The sequence below is a fragment of the Phyllopteryx taeniolatus genome, chromosome 7 (genome assembly GCF_024500385.1).
Source record: "Phyllopteryx taeniolatus isolate TA_2022b chromosome 7, UOR_Ptae_1.2, whole genome shotgun sequence".
Classification (NCBI taxonomy): domain Eukaryota; kingdom Metazoa; phylum Chordata; class Actinopteri; order Syngnathiformes; family Syngnathidae; genus Phyllopteryx; species Phyllopteryx taeniolatus.
This window is the reverse complement of record NC_084508.1, coordinates 3342284-3367147: the sequence shown is the minus strand read 5'-3', so window position 1 is coordinate 3367147 and position 24864 is coordinate 3342284. Positions and strand designations below refer to the sequence as shown.

At 43.2% G+C, this 24864-nt stretch overlaps 1 protein-coding gene across 1 annotated transcript; it reads left to right on the top strand.

The window, feature by feature from the left end:
• The first annotated feature begins 8230 nt into the window (after positions 1-8230).
• hs2st1b (heparan sulfate 2-O-sulfotransferase 1b) lies at positions 8231-13981 on the top strand. Its single transcript, XM_061779751.1, has 8 exons — positions 8231-8439; positions 8553-8799; positions 10153-10391; positions 11427-11512; positions 11588-11726; positions 11801-11898; positions 12559-12716; positions 13013-13981. The coding sequence occupies exons 2-8, from the start codon at positions 8676-8678 to the stop codon at positions 13237-13239; spliced, it is 1071 nt and encodes a 356-aa protein (XP_061635735.1). The 5' UTR covers positions 8231-8439; positions 8553-8675; the 3' UTR covers positions 13240-13981.
• Positions 13982-24864: the final 10883 nt, after the last annotated feature.

Below are 24864 nucleotides of genomic sequence, written 5' to 3'. Positions count from 1 at the left end.
CACAAAATGGCCCCTAATGTGCTTAAAGAATCTTGTGTCTTTAATCAAAGGCTCGCACACATGCCGGCACAAAAGCGCGGACGCTGGCTCATGGTGGTTGTTGTTGCCTCACGGACACAGCGGGGATTTGGGCCTTGAACACTGGACGGGAAGCTTGTGTTCTACAGATTAGACGCCTTTGTTTGGTTTGTCATGACTCCTTACAAAGAGCACAAGATGAACTGCCTTCTTCCACACACTGGGATTCCAACCCAGAACTTCTCGGCTGGGAGGCGGACTTGCTAGCCATGACCTCACCGTGTCCCCCCTCCATGGCTTCCTATGGGGAGAAATTGTTGCTTTGTGTTTAGGTAGCGTGTTTGAGTCGCCAAAAGCTGCATTTCGAGCTAAAGTGACAGGAACTTTGGTACGAGTAGTTCATGGAACTAAAAGAGCTGCAGAGCTGCAGACCCTACCCCAAAGCTTCCTGGACCTCTCAGAAGTGCTACCCTCATCCCAACAGGGTCTTCTTCGAGACAAAAGCAGCAATTCCATCTAGAGTTCCTGGAAACGTCTTTCATTTTATATTACAGGAACTCTTAGATCTTGGTACTTGTAGTTCCTGGAACTAAAAGGTTCAGAGATTCAGAGCCCAGCCCAGAGGTTCCTGTACCTCCCAAAAGTACTACCCTCCTCCCAACAGGGTCTTCTTCGGGCCAAAAGCAGCAATTCCATCTAAGGTCCCTAGAAACCTAGAAAAATTATATTATTAATTACTGAGACATTTAGATCTTGACACTTGTAGTTCCTGGAATTAAAAGGTTCAAAGATTAAGACCCCACGCCAAACGTTCCTGGACCTCCGTAAAGTACCGTACTACCTCCACTCCCAGATTTGTTATCTTTTGACGATGAAAAGCAGTATTTCCACCTAAAGTTCCAGGAACTGCAAGTTATTGGCACTCACAATTCGGTTCCAATCGTCCAAGTCCAGAGCTGCCACCCCAAAGGTTCCTGGACCTCTGAAAAGCAGCATGGTGCTATTTTGGCCAAAGTTTCAGGAACTTCTTAATACTTTGTGCTTGGAGTTTCTGGAACTAAAAGTTTCAAAGCTACAGACCCCAACCCCGCAAGTTCCCGGGCCAAAATATCACCACAGAATCACCAAATCTTGCAATATTTGATGTTTAGGCTTCATATATCATATCATATTTGTGTAAATAAATGATACACATATATTTAAGTTTTGTCTGAAGACACCAGCCGTAAAAAAAAACAAATTGTAGCAAGTTCTGCTTGAAGTAATCACGTAGTCAAGCCGTAGTGATGCTCGTTAGCATAGCATACACAGGAAGTCAGCTAACCCGTTCTGCCGGTTCGGTCACGTGACCTTCCGCATATTGCGGACTACCCCAGAAACTCAAAGTCAAAACGCCTTCGTGTTGAAAGAAACGAAGCATTTGCTGGCGGCCCCTAGGTGGCGCTGAGGATGAATGAACAGTCAGCTCCGTGACTTTCGGGGTCGGGGGGGGTGAGGTTCACGGTCTATTTTTAAGTGATTATCTTAAACCCTACGCCGCCATCCCACTTCCTTTCAAGAGCTCCCCGTCTGCAATGTGAGCAGCGCACACATTCTCGGTGACCCTCAGCGTAACATTCCAGAAGGCAGACGGTCCCTTTGTTACCTGCCAACACACACACTTTTCTTCTTCCTCCTCCTCCTCTTCTTCTTCTTCTTCTTCTTCCTCCCGCCTGGCAATTATCACACACTCCACTCGCGCTGCCCTCCGAGCCAGAGTTGGAGAATAGCTACATTTATAATCATTTTTTTTTTCTGTGTGTGCCCATAGATTAATTTTCCAAGAAGGCCTGCTGTCATAGGCAGGAGTGGTGGTGGTGGTGGTCGGGGGGCGGGGGGGTTGGGAGATTGGGGCTTTTTTTTTTTTTTTTTTCTTCTGCTTGACAGATCATTTTCCATGCGGGGGTATCAGGGGGTCTGGCCGATAATTGGCATGCAGATTGCGGCTGATGGCGTCCCGCCACGGAAGAAAAGAGGCCGGGCTAGTTAGAATAATGAGCCGGCCCGCCTGATGGATGGACCGAGGAGGAGGAGGTCATACAAAATGTCCCCCCCCCCCCCCCCCGCAACAACACAAACCCTTACACCCCTCCTACCCACCCAAATGTTATATTTCTATTCTCCACAAAAGCCCTGATGTTTCATTATTTCCTCCGTGTAGGGCAAATGAGAGCGTCCCGTCGTCCCTCTTTTCTTCCGCCCTCCCTCCCTCCCTCCCTGCCCTCCCTCCCGGCGCACCTTTTTTGCTTTTTCCCAGCATGCATTGCACCGGTGAAGCGAAAAAAATAATAAAGTCACAACTCATTAGGCGTCGGGCGGCCTTAAGAGACGGCGGAGTTGTAATTACAGCCCAGGAGTTAATTGCGGGCCTCCCGCCGGATTTGTGTGTCACGGCGTGCCCGTAGGGGGACTCTTTGGCCTTGGTGGAGGTCTGCACTGCTCACTGCAATTCTGGTCAGTCAGTCAGTTAGTTAGTTAGTTAGTTAACTGGTGAAAAAATACAAAACCAAAGTCACAGTCCGTTTGCATTTGCATGATGTGGTTGATTGCTCGGTCACTTGGTTGGTTAACTAGATTACAAACGACGTACCCAATATCAACAGAATTTTGCAGCGGATTAGAGTCCACCTGCATAGGGGCCAACTGGTTGGTTGTTTGGTGAAAGAGTGAGTTAACTAGTTAGTTGCTTAGTTGGTTAGTTAGCTAGTTAATTAAGTGGATTCCTGAGAAAACAGCAAGCCAAAGTCCCCAAAACTTTGTAGATGCGTTACAGTCCACTTGAATGGGGGCCAGGTGGTTAGTTAGTTAGTTAGTTAGTTAGTTAGTTAGTTAGTTAGCAAACTGGATTACGGATCATCTACGCAACCAATAGTATGGACAAAACATTGTGGGGGACCCATTAAATAAAACAGTATTTTTCAGTTTAGCATATCTGCCATTATTGTGAAAACAATATGTTACCTTTAAAAGTATAAATGTAACATATGTATTTACTCTTTAGGGAGTAGCGGATTAAAAATCGCTACCACTTGGTGCGCCGGTCATCCACACGCACAAGACACAAGGGAACAAATTGATGGTTTCACCAGCATTCTTACGTATCGGTATACAGTACACACGGCCGATCAAAGGCCTAATTGAAGAATAATGATTGGCGCTTAATCACGCCGAGCGGCGGCGGAGGAGGAGGCTAATTGAAGTGAAAACAGCGGCTGAGAGAGAGGATATTGTGAAAAGCTCCCATTGTCTCGCAGATTAAACAGGAGAGAGCTATTAGCCCAGTTAATTGGCTCGCTCATTTAGATGTGAAAGCGTAACGGATGCCGGCCTGTCGTCCGGCGACGGGCGCACTCTGTCACGTTGTCCTGCCGTGCCCTGATTGGTTAATTACTCGGGGGATTTTTCTTTTTTAGGAGGAATAGGTGTGGGGGGGGGGGGGTAAATTTGATGCCATCCTTCAAAGGTAACAGGACGGATGAGTTTGTCTTCCCAGCTGGCCAGGTCGCCGCCATTGTTTGGCTTTCTCGCTAACGTTGGTATTCACAATGATGCTATTGGTCCACATATCGATGCACACTTTCGCATTGATTCCAGTCGATATCAGAATGATTTTATTTTTTTTTTATTACGTCATGAAATGATTTCTTTTTATTCAAGGCTTTTGTTACTTGGACTTATAATGAGTAAAATACACTTATTTATATAAACATTTCTTAATTTGACTATTTAAAGTAACAACATCAGTTAATTACGTAATTAAATAATTTCTTTGCGGTCAAGGTTTATTTGTAAAGTTATTACACTTTATTTAATGATTTTTTTTATTATTATTTATATATATATATTTTTTTTTTAACAGAAAGAAATGCACTGAAGGGGAGAAGGTTTTATTTAAATAATTCTACAATTGTTTCATATACTTAACGGGGGGAAAGTTGGTTTACTTTTGTTTTTCTACTAAAAATAGTCTTGTAATTTGTTTACAAAAGAAAACTAAATTGTGATTAAAAGAGAAATGTAATTTCTTTTATTTTTCTAATGTTCTTGAGGGATATTTTTTTTGCATATTGTTCCAGATATAGCCTATACTGATGTTGTCGCGGTCCACTCGCCTGACTTTGGTGCGAGCAGCGTGGGTTCAGTTCCCACTCAGTGACGGTGCGAATGGTTGTCCGTGTGCGCTCTGCGACTGACTGGCGACCAGTTCGGGGTGTAGTCAGCCTTTCGCCCGAAGTCAGCCGGGATGGGCTCCGGCGCCCCTCGACCCTGACCAGGAGAAGCGCTATTAAAAATGGATGGATGGATGTTCCAGATATCGATACCAACATTAGTATTGATACCAATCCATATCAGTGTGATGAAATTTTTATTTTTATTTGTATTACTTAATTGAAATATTTGTAGTATACGGCTTTAGTTATTTACATTCTATTTATTATTATTTTTTCAAAGCCAGAAAAGAAGTGCACGAAAGAGATAGTTTTTTTCTTTCATGGTTTTCTACTATAAAAATTATTTTTTTGTACCTTTTTTATAATTAAAAAAAAAAATCCAGAAAAGGCACACTGAAGTGGAGCATTTTAGTTTTTTTGTTTTGTTTTGTTTTGCTACTAAAGTGGTTTTGGAACCTTTTTATTGAAGGAAAAGAAAAAAGTTATTCCATTTTTGTTTCTTTAAATGTTATTCTTGTATTTGAGTAAACACTGCTGAAGTGATAATTTAGTGCACATTTTTTTGTTAAAGACCCATATATCGATATAAACATTGGTATTGCAGTATCAAAGGTATTGCACTTCCTGCGGCGTCAGGCCTCCTCTGCCCCCTAGTGCCCGCCTGGGGGTAGTGCACCTCAAAGCATTAAAAGCCATTTAGGCTTTTTTTTCCCCCCATAAAGGCGGAAGAAGATAAATGGGACATTTTTCTACCATTTCCTGACACTGCCTTTCATCATTTCCAGGACATCTGTCCCTCTTTTCTCTCTGTAGTGTTTTCTTATTGTGGCCTGGTGCTAATGGAAGCTCTTGACTGCGGTCCCCAAAATCCTAAGTTGCCGTTTTTGGAAAAACTTTTCCCCTCAGCGCCCGACAAAGACGGCAGAAAATGACGGGAGATTACGCCGCAGCAGGTCCCGCTTGTCTGCGTTGCGGGATGGACTCTCATTTGGGGCTTTTTAGCCTTCCGTCGGCGAGGGAGCGAGCGGGGTACTCGTGACAATTTGGGTGGGTGGTAGGAGCGCTATTTTGTTCCAGACACAAAAGATTACGCTATTCACATGCAGGAAGGCTTTCAGCTCTTTTGAAAAAAAACTCAACATTTTTAGTCCCAATGTCCGAGAAACTTTGTAGAGGGTTACAGTCCACTTGCACCGGGGGCCGTGTATTTGTTTGTTTGTTTGTTGGGTGGGTTAATTAATTCGTTAATTAACTGGATTATGGATAAACTACATAAGCGATGTCCAAGTAACTTTGAGAGTTGGATTCACATGCATCAGGGCCGTATGGCTGGTTGGTTAGTTAAGTTAATTGCAGGGAAAGCTTCATCATTAATGTCCAAGAAACTTAGTGGAAGGGTTACTGTCCACTTGCATGAGGGACATGTGGTTAGTTAGTTAGTTAGTTAGTTCATTGCATCTGACCATGTGTTTTGTCAGTCAGTTAGTTAATTGGATTGTAAAAAAAAAACGATGTCCATGAAATTTGCACTCCACTTAAAATCTATCCATCTAGCTATCTGTCTTGATGCGGCTAGTTATCATCTAACTAGCTAACTAGCAGCTCGCTAACTATTAACAAGTGAAGACGCAAAAAGCAGGTAACCAGTCGGAGGCAAAGGTAGATATCATGTATGTCGTTAACAGCTAATGAGCTAGCCATTACCTAGCTAGCTGCGGAGTCAGAGGATAGCTAGCTTGCGGCTACTCAGGGAGTTAGCAGGCGGAGTCCAGATTCAAACCCTGAACTTCAGAACTGTGAGTCAAACGCGCTAACCACGATCTCACCGTGCTGCCCTTAACGATTGTTGTAGCGGGAAATTTGTTTCAGTTGAGCGTGGAGCGGGCCAAAACAACTAATGCTAACAATGGGATGCGTGTTCGGGGCTATCGCACCAGAGATGATCAAAACAAAACATCAGGGAGCAAAACAAGCAATGTGTTGTTTATCCTATTAGCGTTATCGTGGGTAAACGCAGTGGTCATCACGGTTTATCCACGCTCGTACGCTACGTTATCTGCCGGCCTGCAGCACAAGCGCCGCGACTGAGGTAATTGGCGGCCGCCTCGTTTCCGCGCCGTTGATTCAAGCGAGTGTGCGCTTTTATTTCTTTCTTTTTTTTGTGTTAATAAAGGCTTTGTTGCAGTGTGACGAGCGTGTTGCTTCCCCTATCCCTCCGGGAGGTGTCTTTATTTCCCAGGGAACAGACTTTAAAGGCTTTAAAATGGTGCGCGTGAAATCACATTTCTTGATGGGCACAATTAATGGAAGTAATAAGTGTGCAGCGAGAATGGATGAGCTAATTCTTTAACATTTTGTATTATTATATATTTTTTTTTTTTAAGTCTCACCACGTGGAGGCAGGAAGAAAATACCTGGGAGGTTAAAATTTGATATCCATTACATCGTTCTCTTAATTCAATCTCTACTTAATTACGTGTACAAAAACAGTGGTTCTCAAACTTTTTACACCAAGTAGCGCCTCAAAACATATTTAGCACTCCAAATACTGACATAATGGCCAACATTAAAATACAGTTTTAAAAAAATTCATACTGTAGGTATATATGAGGTATTAGTCCCAATAATCACATTGAATGTACTTAAGTTCAACGCAGCTGAACTGTGCTTTAAAAATATTACTCTACACGTGAATTTAAAAATGTCCTGTGCTTAAAATAAAAAAAAACATTTATTGGATTCCTTACTAAAAAAATAAATAAATAAAAGTTTGGAAGCTGTTGCATAGCTACAAGCTTCATTCCATGTTTGATTGTATTTCATGTTCTAAATGTTCTAAATTGTTAATGTATTAATTCAGTGATTCTTTTTGTGTATCACTAGAGAGGGCCCGCAATTTTGAGATTCACGCTACTCAAAAAGAAATTAAAAAACAAAACTGATGATAGTGTAATGTGTCTGTATGATGTAACTAAAATTGTAATGGAACTGTATGATATATAAAAAATAAAAAAAAGGAATGTAATTGACTGACAAGTCATTGTACTACCTGACCTGTAAGGTGTTGTAATTAAATATGGTAACTGTGTACTGTAACTTCATGATGTAACGGTCAATGTCCTGTAATGTAACTCTATTTGTTATCACTGTGTGGTGTAACTGGCTACCATATGTCACGTGACAATCAATGTGGAAAGTATGACGCAAATTACAATATATTATTATTATTATTGTTATGCATGCTTTAATTGGATGATGTAACTGAAAACCGTTACACGTTACAATGCATTACACCGAAGTCTGTACAATGAGTTCAACATAAACATTTGATAACTCTTAGCCTAAAACCAACTGAATCTATTAATGGGTTGTAGTTTTTTTTTCCTGTTAATTTAACTCTGCTGCCATCTAGCGGAAATGACCGCCATCGCACCTGTATTCATCAATTTTAAGGATACCTACTTGTTCGACTGCACTGTATCACACTAGAGGTGACAAAGGTTCTCAGTTTTAGGTAGAAGTACACTCTGGTACATGTGGATGAACTGATTAAATTCCTGCACTTCAGTAAAAGTTGTTGTTTTTTAAGTACAGACTGAAATGTACTTAAGTACAAAAGTAATACGTCAAATTATTGTTTTAACTAGCCTATTTTGACAAAGTAAAGGACAGAAAGTGCATATATTTGTTTTTTAATATAAGGACTAGAAGTAAAAAAGCCATCAGGGAAACAACTACTCATGTACAGCTATCTGCAAAATCTGATGAAGTACGGTGCAGTATTGAAGTATTTGTACTACGTTACTTCCCTCCACTGTATTTAACAACATTGAAATATACCTACCATCGAATGGTATTGTATCTTCCATTTGTAAAATTTATAAGGTAAACTTATGAAGAGTAAAATAATATGCAGTACGTATCAGACAATAATTATGAATTTGTTTTGGCTCCAGTGTGTGGCGTACTGCAGCTCAAACGCCCGATTATCTTCCTACATTTTCACACGAAGAAGAGTAATGCGGAAATGACGTCACATGCGCGACTCTCTGCTCCAAGCTAACATCCGATCTGCAACACCAAACCAATTGTTTAATTCGCTTTTGGCTGCAGTTTCGTCACGTTCGTATCAACTTCATGTCTAATAAATACATTTCGGTGGACTTTAAGCTTTCGGCCCGGTCAAAAATGGCCGTTTGTGAACAGAAATGTGAGCATAAAGTTGACAACACAACGAGTAGCATGTAGCACAGATGCTAACAAGTTAAACCCTTATCGAACTGCAGATTTGAATCTCTAATCGTGAGGGCGGAATTCTTTTAGTTTGATTTACGTGGTCAACGTCAGCCAGCAGTGACGGTGCCTGGGTCGGCGAGTCATTAGCGGACCTGGCCGGGGGCTGTTTCCCTTCCTTGCCCCGGTGGTGATGCTCGTCGTGGATGCTTGATGGGGCTCTTCAGGGTCATGATGCCGCCCAAGTTGCAGCTTTTGGCCGTGCTGACCTTCGCCGTCACTATGCTCTTAATCGAGAACCAGATCCAAAGACTGGAGGAGTCCAGAGCCAAACTCGGTAAGATGAGCACTAATGTGCAAAGTTAGAAGTCAGGACTTGGCGATATGACCTTGGTTCTCCACAAAAGTCAGATTTTTTAAAAATTATTATTAGTATTTTTTTCTCCCCCTTTTAACACAAAGAAAAAGCAAAATTACATTATTCAAAACAAGTTTTATGTAATAAATAAAATGGTAAAATTAAATACCCCCACCACCACCTCGATACCCTTTATTTATCGTGGAACCAAATACAAACTTTTTTTTTCTTCCCAGCATTAACTTGTATCAACTTACACAGAAAGAATATATATAAATAAAAAATACTTTAATAAATGAGAATTTCTTTCCTGATAATGTTAAAATACAAATGCTTCGTGGAGAAAATGTTTTGGGACGCACAGAGCAACATTCCTCCTTATCCGCTGCGTTTCTCCGTATCGATATTGAAATAATTTGGCCGTGCTACTCCCTTTCGTTGCAATAGCCTGAGACCACACATTGCAAACCCGAACCAATTTCAAATGACTGGCCAAACTGCATCTTTTGCAAGCTAGCGCCTTTCTGTTTGAGGCCATTATAAGTGTAGTAAGCAGTGCTTTAAAGTACTACTGCCACGAAGAAATAATCATTTACATCGATTAATCGCCCAGCCTGAGTTGGAAGTTTGGACATGAATTGGATCTGCAGGGAGTCCACTGGCCTTTTAAAAAGAGATTTTTACAAAAGGCAACGTTACTTGTTTTTTAAAAATGACGCTTAAGCCATAAAGTCACTGTTAAAAGGTCTTAAGAATGCACCATTCATCTTAATTAATGGGCAATTAATTAGTTAAACCGCCATTGAAAGGTCTGGAAAATAACACATTGTCATTCCAATTTCTTAGAATATTGTGATAATATAATGATAATACAAACTTAATCAGAGTTGCCTTAAATAATTATTCTTTAAAGCGACAATGAATCTGCTGTTCGGTAGTCTTAAAATTACATTTCGTTGAGTATGTATCTGTATTCCGCATGAATAAATGCTTTTACTAGCAGACTGCAATCTCTATAAAGATGTTTCTTGCTTTATTTTGTATAGTATATCAAAGGGATTCCTTGGTATACTGTGCCAGTGTATCTAATCATGTGTCAAATGGTGTAACATGTTTGGAAATACACGCCCACACTCAAGGATTACATTGTGGATAAGTAATCATTTAACATCCTTATAGTGGCCTAATAGTGTCACCTAATGACGTGAACACGTTTCATAGACTTAAAGGCAGTGATTCTCAGTGCGGCGAGCCGAAAACAAATCACTGCCTGAGTGCAGTTCAGTTGTATTTAACTTTAAAGTTGAATACGTCGACTCGTTTATCCGCCAGAGCGCGCCATGGCCAGACACGAGCTGTCCGGGGCGGAGCAGCAGCGTCACGGCGAAGACGGCGGTCGCAACCTGTCGGAGGACGCCGCCGACGACACGGTGGTCATTTACAACCGGGTGCCCAAGACGGCCAGCACGTCCTTCACCAACATCGCCTACGACCTGTGCGCCAGGAACCGCTTCCACGTGCTGCACATCAACACCAGCAAGAACAACCCCGTCATGTCCCTGCAGGACCAGGTCTGACCGAATACTCTTCAGGCGTCGATTCAAACTTGCCGCCTTCATATGAGCAGATTTGTTTTTGGGGGGCGGGGGGGGCCTGATCCTCCGTTACTCGTTGGAAAACTACATTGTTTTTGTGCTCAGGCCAAATATGTGTCTCATATATTATAATTGCTTTCGTGTCATCTTTAGGCAATTGCAAACCTTTTGGATGGGCGTCAATTTACTTGCAGATTTTCACTATTTGCGAATGGTGGGTGTTCATTGTACAGGCAATGTTTTTACAAATGTAAAGAAAAGTTAACCGCTGTATAGTACAACTGAAAGTAAGACAACACATAATTTGAAGACACCTGACAGACATACAGTACAAAAAAAAAATTGACAAAAAGAAGTGGGGCAACAAAAACCAATAAGAGACAACCATATCAGTAACATATTGTGCTGAGTTTGCAAAAAGCAGTAACAAACGATATGAAAAACAGCACCTGCTCGTAGTTGGTTTGAGAGGAAACAGACAGAGAGGAGACCAAAATTAACAATAACAGAAGATAACACAAACAACAATTTTGGGTACTTGATGGGACCGAGAGAAATCCAGCCGCCAACCCGAGCTCCCAGCAACCAACTGGACACTCTCAGTGGCATGTGAGGGTGGCGACCTCAAGTGGACAACAGTTGTACCTACACTTCACATGCACATTTTGTTGTTTAATAAAGCCAAATCATTTTTTTCTTTTGCCAATTAATCGATGGGATAATCGGAGAATAATCGATTCTAAAAAATGGTGGCTAGCTGCAGCCTTAAACAAAAGAACAATAGCAACCATAACATCCACTGGTACTTAGTTTGAGAATGGATCGACAGGGAGAACGGACAACAAAAAAACGACAACGACTGTCAGTCAGCGTAATAATAGCACCTTGTACTCTGAGGTGGCAGTGAAGCAAAAACAACACCCTGTGGTACTTGGTTACGAGAGCAGACACAGAACTGAAAGCAATAAGAAAACGCAGCAAAGAAAAGTGATTGTTGTCTTTTGAACGCAGATGCGTTTTGTTCACAACGTCACCTCGTGGCGAGGAATGAAGCCCGGCTTCTACCATGGCCACGTGGCGTACCTGGACTTCTCCAAGTGAGAGACGCCACCTTCTCACGTGCTGTTGCTGATGCTAACACTTGGCACGCTAGTAAGGCTGGTTGTGTTTAGGTACAGCGTCAAGGGCAAGCCCATGTACATCAACGTGGTACGAGACCCCATCGAGCGCCTGGTGTCCTACTACTACTTCCTGCGCTTTGGAGACGACTACCGGCCGGGCCTGCGGCGGAGGAAGCAAGGCGACAAGATGGTGCGCTTTGACGCGTGTGAAAACGGTTTGAAAGCCTCACTAAACGTTTCCTCTACTTGTGCTGCGTCTTTCAGACCTTCGACGAGTGCGTGGCGTCCGGTGGCTCCGACTGCGCCCCCGAGAAACTCTGGCTGCAGATTCCCTTCTTCTGTGGACACCATTCAGAGTGCTGGTCAGCACAGACTCCTACTTATCGTATCGCAAATAATATTTCCCCATTGAAATGAAAGGAAATGCCATTAATCACTTCCAGCCGCACCCCCCTCCACCAAACCCCCCCCCCCCAAAACCTAATTTGATTTTTAATGAGAAAAATAGCACTCTAGATCATGTAGTGATGACATAATTAAATTGAATTTAACGAATTAAAAAACTTTTTACACACAATGGACATTGTGCTGCTCCTTGGCAACTTGAGAGCAGTGTAATAAAGACAAAGACACACAAAGAAGAATTTCACAACTGACTCAGTAAGCTGCAGTAATATTAGTCGTTCGTCGCAAAGGATAAAGCATATACGCCTGTAAGTATTGTTTCATTGTTTGTCTACATGTGTTGCTCCACCGTTCGTATTCAAATATCCATTGCGTGAAAGGTTGTAACACCGCAACATCCATGCTAGGTCTGTTAGCCAGCTTATGGTGGTTTGCACTGTTTGTTAGCGTGAAGCTAAACTGCCCTTTCGTAAGGAAGAAGCTGCAGAATTTTCCGAGTCGACCTTGGACTTGGCCTTCCAAGTTGAGCCACAAACACGACCTGAGAAAAAAGCTTGACACGCTCACGTCAATGGTTAATAGATGAATTGGTTGTGCGCGTTTCATAAAATGTGCAGGAATGTGGGCAGTCACTGGGCGCTGGAGCAGGCCAAGTACAACCTGGTCAACGAGTACCTGCTGGTGGGCGTGACTGAGGAGCTGGAGGACTTCATCATGATCCTGGAGGCCACGCTGCCGCGCTTCTTCAAGGGCGCCACCGACCTCTACAAGACGGGTACTGCCACGCAAACCTCCTCGCAGCCCACGGCTGAGATGATATAACAACAACAAAAGGAAACCAGTAGTAGCAGCAGATAGACCTGATAGCGCCACGATAGCTGAAGTTTGCTACAACTCATACTAGCATGTTGTCCCAGATGATTTCATCACACACACATGGCATCTGTAAAGCTGAAATTTACTAAGACTGATAGGACCACGTGTCGGGGGAGATGTCATTACTCCAGACGTGCCATCTGTAAAGCCAAAGTACCCGCACGAGGCCGTCAACACCCTGTTGTGTCGCCCCAGGTAAGAAGTCGCACCTGCGTAAGACCACCGAGAAGAAGCTTCCCACCCGGGAGACGGTGGGCAAACTACAGCAGTCCAAGATCTGGAAGATCGAGAACGAGTTCTACGAGTTTGCGCTGGAGCAGTTCCAGTTTGTACGGGCGCACGCCGTCCGGGAGAAGGACGGCGAGCTCATCGTGCTGCCGCAGAGCTTCTTCTACGAGAAGATCTACCCCAAAGCCACCTGAACGACGTTGGCGAGGACCAACACGTACATGCTGGATTCCACGATTGTTTACAGGTAATAGTGTCGGGTTTTATTATGGTGGGACAAAACTGGACTGTGAAACGGAAAAACGACTTTAGAGTCGACTAGCACCTTTCAAGCGCCCGCTAAGGAACTGACAAACTCATCAAAAGTGATGAGGATTTGTTTTATACGCCACATTTCTCGAGCTTGTTTACAGAAGCGCACCTCAAAGACAGCAGTGGAAATCTGTACGGACTGCTCTTAACGGACCAAATATCAGCGTAGTAAGCTCACGTAGAACCACACGGACGTCCCAATGGTGAATTGCACAAATATGTACCACGTAGGCAGAAGTATTGAGACACGGCTCTTTCATGCATCAATGGGGGCACAGGTGTTGCATCTGTAAGCTGCTGTTGATGAAAACCAAAACCATTTGGTGTCTTTCAATGAGGGATTTAGGAGAGCTCTTATGTCTCCACTACATGAGGTGCGCTGCGTCCCAATACTTGTGTTTAAGTGTCACGATGTCATCACTGGAGATGGCAGCGTCCATTTTAGATCCATTTTTGAGCGTGACGATGCAAGTGTTAAGTACAGGGTCGTACAACGGATAGTGCCTTTTTAAGAGGGTTATGATCATTTATTATTATTACTCTTGTGTTGGCACGCTGAAATATCAATTTTGTTCGTATTCATCACGTCCGCTTCCATTTCAGACATAAACACCTACCTTGGAATGTTGTGTTTGAACTTTTTATTATACTGCGGTATAAAGCAAACAGGAGTCTTGTCTTTAGACGTAAGGGGGGGAAAAAGCTACATACATTCAAGAGTTATAGTTGTTCGAGGGGAAAAAGTCATTTTTCAGAAAAAACAATTACAATTCTTTTACAAGAAAAATAGTGGTGTACCGTATTGCCACGAAAGAAAATGTAGGCTATTTTAGAGAAACTAATATAATATCATTTTGAGAAAGACATTCAGAATATCAGGAGAATTCCTAATTAATTTCTCCAAGGAAAATAAGTCATAATAATATGAGGGGGGGAAACGGCATATTTTCAGGATTTGTTTCTTTTTTTTTTTTATGTTTGAGAAAAAGAGTAAGTAGTTTTTGGGGGGAGGAAAAAGGTCCTGAGGTTATAAAGAAATGTTTTTAATGTTTAAATAGTATACTATTGAGAAAAATGATCATATTTTTTGTGGGAGGAAAAAGTTGGAATATTACAAAAAAAGACATTTCAAATTAAGAAATACGACACTCACAGACACACATTCGCTGTATTTATTTGTATATTTTCGTTCGATAGCAAAAAATTTCGAAATACAAAAACATTCTTCTCTCCAAAACATCCAACTTTATTTTTGTAACATTTCAACTTTTTCATTTCTGGAATATACGACTTCATTCTCATAAGATTACATCTTTATCATCGCATAAATCTTAAGTTTTTTTTTTGGTTTCTTTTCTTTTCCGTGTCATTTAGTCCCTCCTCATGGCTCAACAATGTCCTCCTCACTAATAATATCTGCATGTCAGTCATCGGGGTGCACTTGACCAGCTAAAAACCTCAAACGCCTCCCACAGGATGATCCACAAAAGTCCGCGAGCGAGCGAGGTGTCCGCTCGGCGAGTTTGACGCTCCAGCGGGCCGCAGCGCCCGTTCGCCGCTTTGAGGCTGCAAAGTCTGGACCGTATCGGGGAAGAAAGGGGGGTAGGGGGGGAACTGGAACTCAATTAAGCCTTCTGCTGCAGGCGTATTGGAACATTGTTTCATTAAGCAGACGAATGCAGTTTGATAATTACTCTGTCTCAATTAGATGGAAAAACTATTGATTGTGGCTGATGAGCTTGAAGGTTAACATTTGCCACCAATTCAATCATGGTTTCAAGGCCTCTTCAGTCAACAACAAGCTACTCTCTGCTTCCATTAAAATAAACCCAAATTATATTCCCGTTTTGTAACCCTTTCGTGCACATCAGTCACTACAGTGGACGGCTATTCAAAAGCTGTTGTAATCAATACAAATGTTTTCAAAGTGCATCAGTCACCACAGTGGACACCTTTTCGAAAGCTTTTTTCTTCGATATAAATGTTTTGTAAGTGCATCAGTCACTACAGTGGACAGATATTCAAAAGCTGTTTTCTTTGATGTGTCTTTGTTCATCAGTCACTAACTATAGTGTGGACATCTTTTCAAAAGCTGTTCTATATGATGTCAAAGTTGCTCATCAGTCAATATAGTGGATGCTAGTGTATCATCTTAAATGCTGCCACCCATTGGTCAGCTGTTGTAAGTCGTGCTCTGCTGTCCACTGCAGTGACTGATGACTTCAATGACTCATGCATTTAGAGTAAAAGAGCTTTTGAATAGCTTTTTACTGTAGTGACAAATGCTCGACTTTGACGTAACGACTTGCGTGTTGTGGAAAACAGCTTTTATACAGCTGTTCACTGTAGTGACACATGTAAAACTTTGACATCAAGACGTGTAGAGGGGGAAAAAACAGGTTTTGAATAGCTGGCCACTGTAGTGACTGATGTGCAACTTTGACATCAAGACTCTCACATCTACTGGAGTGACCAGAAAAAAAAGAGGAGTGAGGTGTTGTTCTGTTGTCTGCCACTAGAGCTCGCCGTGCCTCTGCGTGTGGAGTCTTGCTCTTGACTCTGGCCTGAAAAGGTTCAGCGAGTTCCTTGAATGCACCTGAGCTCAGCTCAATGGAACACACTAATAGTGCATTAGCATCAACGCTACAAATGACGCCATTAGGCGCACTTGGACATAAATACGCTCACTTGGTCTCGGACAATTTGTCCCGCCGCTTTGCGTGTAATGACGCCTCCACCGCCGGTGTAGAAGCGGGAGAATGTTCTGTGACCAGACACTTTAAAAAATATATAAAATACTGACGAGACACTCCGACATGAGCACACTGGCTCTATTACGCTTTATCTCGCTTGCTTCCAAAAAAAGCTGGGGCAGGGTCATGTTTACCACTGTGTTACATCACCTTTTCTTTTAACAACAGTCAATAAACGTTTGGGAACTGAAGACACTAATTGTTGAAGCTTTGTAGGTGGAATTATTTCCCATTCTTGCTTGATGTACAGCTTCAGCTGTTCAACAGTCCGGGGTCTCCGTTGTCGTACTTTGCGCTTCATAATGCGCCGCACATTTTCAATGGGAGACAGGTCTGAACTGCAGGCAGGCCAGTCTAGTACCCGCACTCTTTTACCACGAAGCCACGCTGTTGTAACACGTGCAGAATGTGGTTTGGCATTGTCTTGCTGAAATAAGCAGGGGCGTTCATGAAAAAGACGTCGCTTGGATGGCAGCATATGTTTCTCCAAAACCTGTATGTACCTTTCAGCGTTAATGGTGCCTTCGCAGATGTGTAAGTTACCCATGCCATTGGCACTAACACAGCCCCATACCATCACAGATGTTGGTTTTTGAACTTTGCGTCCATAACAGTCCGGATGGTTCTTTTCCACTTTGGCCCGGAGGACATGACGGCCACAATTTCCCTAAACAATTTGAAATGCGGACACGTCGGACCACAGTACACTTTTCCACTTTGCATCGGCCCATCTTAGATGAGCTCGGGGCCAGAGAAGCCGCCAGCATTTCTGGTTGTTGTTGACAAATGGGTTTTGCTTTGCATAGTAGAGTTTCAAGTTGCACTTACGGATGTAGCGCCGAACTGTATTTATTGACATTGGCTTTCTGAAGGCGGCACGGTGGACGACTGGTTAGAGCGTCAGCCTCACAGTTCTGAGGACCTGGGTTCAATCCCCGGCCCCGCCTGTGTGGAGTTTGCATGTTCTCCCCGTGCCAGCGCGGGTTTTCTCCGGGCACTCCGGTTTCCTCCCACATCCCAAAATCATGCATTAATTGGAGACTCTAAATTGCCCGTAGGTGTGACTACGAGTGCGAATGGTTGTTTGTTTGTATGTGCCCTGCGATTGGCTGGCAACCAGTTCAGGGTGTGCCCCGGCCTCCTGCCCGATAACAGCTGGGATAGGCACACCCGCGACCCTAGTGAGGAGAAGCGGCTCAGAAAATGAATGGATGGATGGTTTTCTGAAGTATTCCTGAGCCCACGTGGTGATATCCTTTACACATTGATGTCGGTTTTTGATGCAGTGGCGCCTGAGAGATCGAAGGTCACAGGCATTCAATGTCGGTTTTCGGCCTTGCCGCTTACATGCAGTGATTTCTCCAGATTCTCGGAACCTTTTGATGATATTATGGACCGTGGATGATGAAATCCCTCAATTCCTTGCAATTGTACGTTAAGGAACATTTTCCTTAAACTATTGGACTATTTTCTCACGCACTTGTTCACAAAGAGGTGAACCTCGCCCCATCTTTGCTTGTGAATGACTGTGCAATTCAGGGTAGCTCCTTTTCTACACTATCGCGGCACCCACCTGTTCCCAATGAGCCTGTTCACCTATGGGATGTTCCAAACAGGTGTTTGATGAGCATTCCTCAACCTTCTCAGTCTTTTTTGCCACCTGTCCCAGCTTTTTTGGAACGTGTTGCAGCCATAATATTCTAAGTTCATGATTATTTGCTAAAAACAATGAAGTTTATCAGTTTGAACATTAAATATCTTGTCTTTGTAGTGTATTAAATTAAATATAGGTTGAACATGATTTGCAAATGATTGCATTCTGTTTTTATTTATGTTTAACACAACGTCCCAACCGACTGGTTAGAGCGTCTGCCTCACAGTTCTGAGGACCTGGGTTCAATCCCCGGCCCCGCCTGTGTGGAGTTTGAATGTTTTCCCCGTGCCTGCGTGGGTTTTCTCCGGGCACTCCGGTTTCCTCCCACATCCCAAAAACATGCATGGTAGGTCAATTGACAACTCTAAATTGCCCGTAGGTGTGAATGTGAGTGTGAATGGTTGTTTGTTTGTATGTGCCCTGTGATTGGCTGGCAACCAGTTCAGGGTGTACCCCGCCTCCTGCCCGATGATAGCTGCGATAGGCTGCAGCACGCCCGCGACCCTAGTGAGGAGAAGCGGCTCAGAAAATGGATGGATGGATGGACAACGTCCCAACTTCATTGGAATTGGGGTTGTATATAGAAGCAGCTTTTGAATAGCTTTCCATTGTTGTGACTAATAGGGGTGTCCTGATCCTATCTTTGAGATCGGAAATCGGTCCCATGTCAGCACCAAAACAAGGATCGGATCGGATGGGAAACGAAAACACAAAATAAGTAAAGTATGTATGAGTATTGCTGATATCGCATCGGACAGATATCGGTATTGGCCAAAGTTATTGTATTGGTAATCGGATCGGAAGTGAAAAAGTTGGATCGGGACATCCCTGGTGACTAATGCACAACTTTGACATCAATGCTCGCGTGTGTAGAAGAAATCAGCTTTTAAATAGCTGTTCACTGTAGTGACTGATGTGTAACTTTGACATCACGACGCAACAGCTTTTGAATGACCTATTCCTGAAATTCTAAGTGTGTCACTATTGATGTTGGATAACGACGTGTATATAAAAGAATATTCACTATGCGCGAGTGTCATCCAATACTCCTTAAAATGTATTTCATGGAATTTAATGCCTCATTTAAAGTGCGGGGGGAAAATCTTGATCTTTTTTTTTTTTTGTCCTCTTGAGTGCAGACTTCACACTGCGAGCTCCTCCTGCTCCATAAAGCAAACAGAGCAGATCTGTGACAGCTTGTCGGGCCCCCGCATGGCCAAAGGGGACCAGCGGCCGGTCGCTGGATGGGTCGCTGGGTGGCGTGTACGACTCGTGTTTTATGCAAATGTGGCCGAACGGGAGGCAAAATGGAAGCCAGCGTGTCGGAGGCAGCGGGCCAAGAAAGCATTGGTGCAGATGATGGATGGAGCTGGGGAGGGAGGAAGATGATGGACGCCATCATAAAGCTGGGCCAAATTCATCCCTTAATGGATACTTGCCTTCTGGTCTGATGCATATTAAAGGCCCCCAATAGGATTAACGGCCGGCTACGCTAAGGCTACACTTAGAAGGCACTGAGCTAAATGCTAGCATCAGTAGGCTAATCATTTGATTATCCACTAACATCATATTTCCTCTTTTGGATGTTTAAGTGATTCATATGCGATATCAATTAAGTACTAGTTAGCATCATCCTAGCTTGTAGCTCCTCTCCTTCCTATCTCGCCAATACATTACCTCGCAACATATTTTGCTGGTAGCTACTCTTCAATGTTGCTATTAGATTGCCTACACAGCTACTTTGTTGGTATGTACGTCACATGCTAGTGATATAGGTGAGTAACTATTAGTTAGGTTGCTAAGTATGTAGCTAGGCAACATGCTCAGGACATTGGTGAGTAGCTACCAACTAGGTTGCTAAGTAGGTAGCTAGGCAACATGCCAATGACATAGGTGAGTAGCTACCAGCAAAGTTGATAATTAAGTTGGCTAGGCAACATGCTAGCAACATAGGTGGGTAGCTACCAGCTAGGTTGCTAAGTAGATAGGTTGGGTAGATAGCATAGGCTGAGTCGCTATTATAGATACATTGCTATGTTTGTATGTAGGGAATCTAATAGCGACATAGGTAAGTAGATACCAGCTAAGGAGATAGGCAAGGCATCATGCTAAGGATATAGGTGAGTAGCCACGAGCTAGGTTGCCAAGTAGGTTGGATAGGCAACATGCTAATAACATAGGTGAGCTACCAATAGGTAGGTTGCTAAGTTGGTATATGGGCCCTAATAGCAACATAGGTGAGTAACTACCAGCTAATTCTGCACCTCCTATATGCTAAATGCAAATGTAAAAGAAACTGTTGTATAAATTGATTAGAAAGGAATATTTTTAATTATTATTTCAATTGCCTTTTATGTACAACACTTTCTTCCAGCTGTAGTTGTTGTTCAAGGGCTCTAGAAATACAAGTTGTGTTGTGTGGATATGTAGGCAGTCTAATAGCGACGTTTGAGTATCTACCAGCTAGGTTGCTAACTAGGTAGGCCTGGCAACATGCCAGCAAGACCGTGAGACTCTGGACAGCGCTAGTTTAAACAAAACATAAGTTTCATTTCCTAAAAATATAAAGCCGTGCACAGTTTTCAACTGAGAAATATGAAACGAAGTTTAATTTATATCATCATCTTTTTAGTCGACACAAAAAGTTGTCTTATTGCAACGGGTCAATGACCAGCGTCCGGCAAAGGAAGCATTAGCGTATTCAAAACGGACGACTTTATGGAAACACGCTTATCAATTAAAGCGGTGGAGGAAAAGTGGGGCATTTAATAAGCGTCTGTCATTCACTGACAGACGGGACATGATGTAATAGCTAATGGACAATACGAGCCTGTGTGGTGAGGCTGACCCCACACGGGAAACTCTTAATTAGATTGCTCTATTGTCGTTTGACCTTGGCGGAAGAAGACACCCAACACTGCTGCTTTTCCTCCGCCCACCCCACCACACTTTTTTTTCGTCCTGCTGGATGCTGGCGGAGAATCAGCAATTGAATCCATTGTGTGTCGGTGCTGATGAGCTTTGCAGAGTAGATAATGGATTAAATTATTTATCTGCTATCCCCCTCCATCCCTTCTCCTCCATCCCGCCTCATTGTTGCCTGCTCTTTGTGTTGCTGCAGCGCGACACGGGCGCAGGCTGAAGGCCTTGATCACTCGCCGCCTTTCATAGATCTAATTTTTCTAATTAGCGCCTGAATGCCGAATGGGCTCTCGCCCACTCTCACCCTCCTCCTACTCCGCATCGTACTCTTGGTGAGATACATTCCATGACACTCCGTCCTCTTTGGCGACCTTAAGTGATTCTGCTAATCATCTAATCAGTACGTCATGGAAATGGCGAGAACGAGGCGAATCCTTGTAATGATCAGTAAACTTTGAAGGTTTTGTTTTTTTGTTTTGGTTTTTGCCACGCAAAAAAGCTTTGCTGTTTAGTGTGGGGTTGGGCAGCAACTGCTTTTTCCAGGATTTTTCTGAGGAAGGGAAGCTTGGCGATCGGGGGGGGGGGGTGGTTATTGGGGTCATCTGGGTCCATGGCTGGCTTTTTGAGGAAGGGGGTGACTGAGGCAATTTTGAAACTGGAGGAGACTTCCAGGTTGAAGGGAGCAGTTGATAATGTCCATTATGTCCATTATGATGGGGCAGGCAGAGAGTGGGAAGAGATGCCTTAACCAGGGCTGAGGTTATTCTGTCAAAAGAGCCAGTGGAGGACGTGTCTGTGGAGACCAGTTTAGCAAGGGTGAAGGCATCCACAAGGGAAAAGGAGGAGAAGCAACGCTGAGGCGGTTGTCCAGCGGAGGGGGACGTGCCCTGGGACAGGGGTGCAAGTGAGGGGAGAGACGCCTGTTAATGGTGGATGATGTCGTCCGCTTTGGCTTGGAAGAAGTCCAGGAACCTGGAACAGAGGTTGGAGGACGCCGAGGGATGGGGGGGCGGTGAGGGGACGGAGTGACCGATTTCTGGTGGAGAGCAGCATCCCGGGGTGCTTTTGGACAGTAACGTTACTAAGTGAAACTGGCTTCAGGGGCTAAATTTTCCACACACAAAAAATCCCTCAGACAAGTTTGTCTTTGAGGACTGCTGGAAACAGCCAAAATGAGCCGAACATGTCTGCTTGAAACCAAAATGTCAGACTTCCTGTCTTTTCGTGTATGGCTTCTTAAGACTTTTTTGTGGCTCGACGCATGACAAATATGCATACCAAATCTCATGTTGCTAAGTGAAACAAGCTTTGGGGGCTAAATCTTGGTAGCAATTTGGCAAAATCTTTCGGCCAAGTTTGCCTTTGAAGCACCCCTGGAAATGCCCAAAATAAGCTTAACATGGTCGCTTGGACCCAAAATGGTGGACTTCCCGTGTCTTTCCAGGCATGGCTTCTCGAGACTTGCCGAGTCGTGCCTGTACTGTAAGTGCGCTTCCAATGCGGCCTGCTTGTGTTTCCTCCTTTGGTGCGGACCGCCGCGCCCCCTCCCTCCTGACAACTGGCAACAAAGGGCCCATTGAACGGCGGCGGCGAGGGTCTTTGATGGCTAATCTGCGTGCGTTTGTACAGGGAAACTGGAGCCAGCTTCAAGGAAACAGGTGGAACTCATTACGATATCCCCACTCTGGATTTCCTCCTACGTTCTTTTTTTTTTGTTTGTTTTTGTTTTTTATCAGGATTTTTTTTCCCTCCCGCCAGAAATTCCCTGGTGAGTCCTCTGTGGGAACACACAAAAACATGGCAAGTTTTGCTTCGTCCTCAGTTTCAGGAACAAAGTTTTTTTTTCTCCTTTTGCTCTCTCTCTCTCTCTCTCTCTCGCTCTCTCTCTTTCTGTCTGTCTGGCTGTACACATTTTGATTCGAGGTTTGTCGTCACTAACTGGCCTGAACACTAGCGAGTGAAAAGTCAGCAGAGCTTCCAAATGTTACTGAACGTACGAATTTTGTTACGGAAATCACTGAACATTGAGTTGTTACGGCCGTAACACTGATTGTTCCGGATATTGGGGGAGAAAAAAAATCCAGCGTGCGACGGTACCGGCCAGTACGGCGCTGTGTCCGGCCACCGTGACGATAAGAGAGAGGGGGGGAAAAAGCTGCTAGGGGGGTTCGCTATTTTATTACGCAAAAAAAATATTCCCATATTATTGAAACTTTTCGTATATATATTTCTTTTAATAATTTTGACCTTTTTTCTCTAAGAAATCTGACTTTGCCATTATATCACTTTCATTCTCAAAGCCATTCAACTTCATTTTCATGATATGACTTTTTTCATAATTATGCAGATTTGTTCTTGTAATATTCATAAAACATGACTTAAAAAATTGTCATAAAAAATATAACTGGCCTCAAAATATGACTTTTTCCCCCCCTCAAAATAATACAGCCTTGTTCTTGTAATATTGATAACAACTCTTAAAAATGTAAAAAAATGTATTTAACGTTATTGAATAAATGTTTCTTTTTGGTCTTTAAATGTAATTTTTTTTTTTAAATCCAGGAAAAATACAGTATTCTTCTAAAGTTTTGACTTTTATACTTCAAAAAATAAAACTGCTCATGTTATGGCTTTTTATTTTAAATATTTTTTTTTTAAACTTTAGTCTTGTACTGTTATGATTTTTCTTTCTTCTAAATAATATAACTGACCTCATATTACAAGGTCAAATCCAACTTTATTCTTGTAATATTGCAGCACCCGCACCCCCCCCCCCTTAATCCTGGGGTGGGGGTGGGTGGGACGACAGCAGTGTAGTTTCCTCATAATGACCGGACGACAAACCGGGCGAGTAACCGAGACCCGGCAATTTTCTGGTAAGATCAATAAATTGAGAGCATCATTTCTCTTCCCTTCAGGTGCTTGATCCGAGCTGTGGCAACGGAGTCAGTACTTGTCGATAAAACTGAAAAATAAGCCGCTCAAAACAAAATACGTGACGTACATAAGCAGATTTTTTTTTTGTAAGAAGGCTGATCTTCGATTTGGCTGTGCGCTCCATCGGCTGGAGGGATTTCCATGCTTCCGGTTTAGCAGTTTTAGGGATCTCGTTAGATTGGTGTACCTAATGATGTGGCCATTGGTTGTATGTACACCGAAACCACGTCACAATTGTCAATATATACCACACTAAATAGGTTTACATTACATTATTCATTTTTTTAAGGCCGTATGCACCCATATTCCTGCACAGTACAAAATTATCGTTTTCTAGTTTTTTTTCGTGGCCTAAAAAACAGTACAGTACAAAGTTTTTGTAAAAAAACGTATTTGTAAAACTCATCATAGGCGAGTCGTACTTTCATGAGCCGCGAGGAATTAGTGTGCTTCCTAGTTCCAAATATGTTGCCAAAGACGAATGGTTTGCCAAAAAAAGCTGTCACTGTACCAAAAATAGCATGTTCTAGACTCCAGAGACTTGTGTTTTGTATTCGTCAGAGTTAACACCGCAGCTATGCCGCTCTCGCTCTATGCTGCGCTCTACGCACAATAGACAATAGATCTAACCATCATCACATGGCTGCGATGTCAATGTGCCACATTCAACATGGCAGCCACGTAGGCATTTTTGGGAAATTGGATCGAGTAGTATTGTATATCTGTGACCCGGAAATACGTCAGTCCCATTCTCTGCCTGCGTTGCGCCACAGCGCCATTAAACAACAGGGGCCAACTCTGGAACTGACAGACTTTGTCAACGACAGTTTAAGTGACAAATGGAAACTATTTTTGAACACATTGTTCAGTTCCGATGGTCCGTTTTAGCCGACAGTCGTGATATCGGGGTCCGTTTGATCGAGGTTCCATTGTAGTGAAAAGCCATGGATAATACGCCATTATAATTCAATTGAAGAAAATATATATATATTGAGTAAGCAAGAATAAACGACCAATAAGGGTTTTCTGGATTGGTTCCCTACCCCCAACTTGTTGAACGTACAGTCAGAAAAAGCAAGAGGAGAAGGGGAGGCAGAATTGCTGGTGGGCAAGGTAACGTCCCGTAATTAAAAGCAAAGCAAAACAAGGAGCCGGCTTTTGATTGTTTAATTCAATAATGTGGCGCACGGCGGGAGAAACATTAGCTGCGCACCTCAAAGGCCACGGCGTGTTTGAAATGC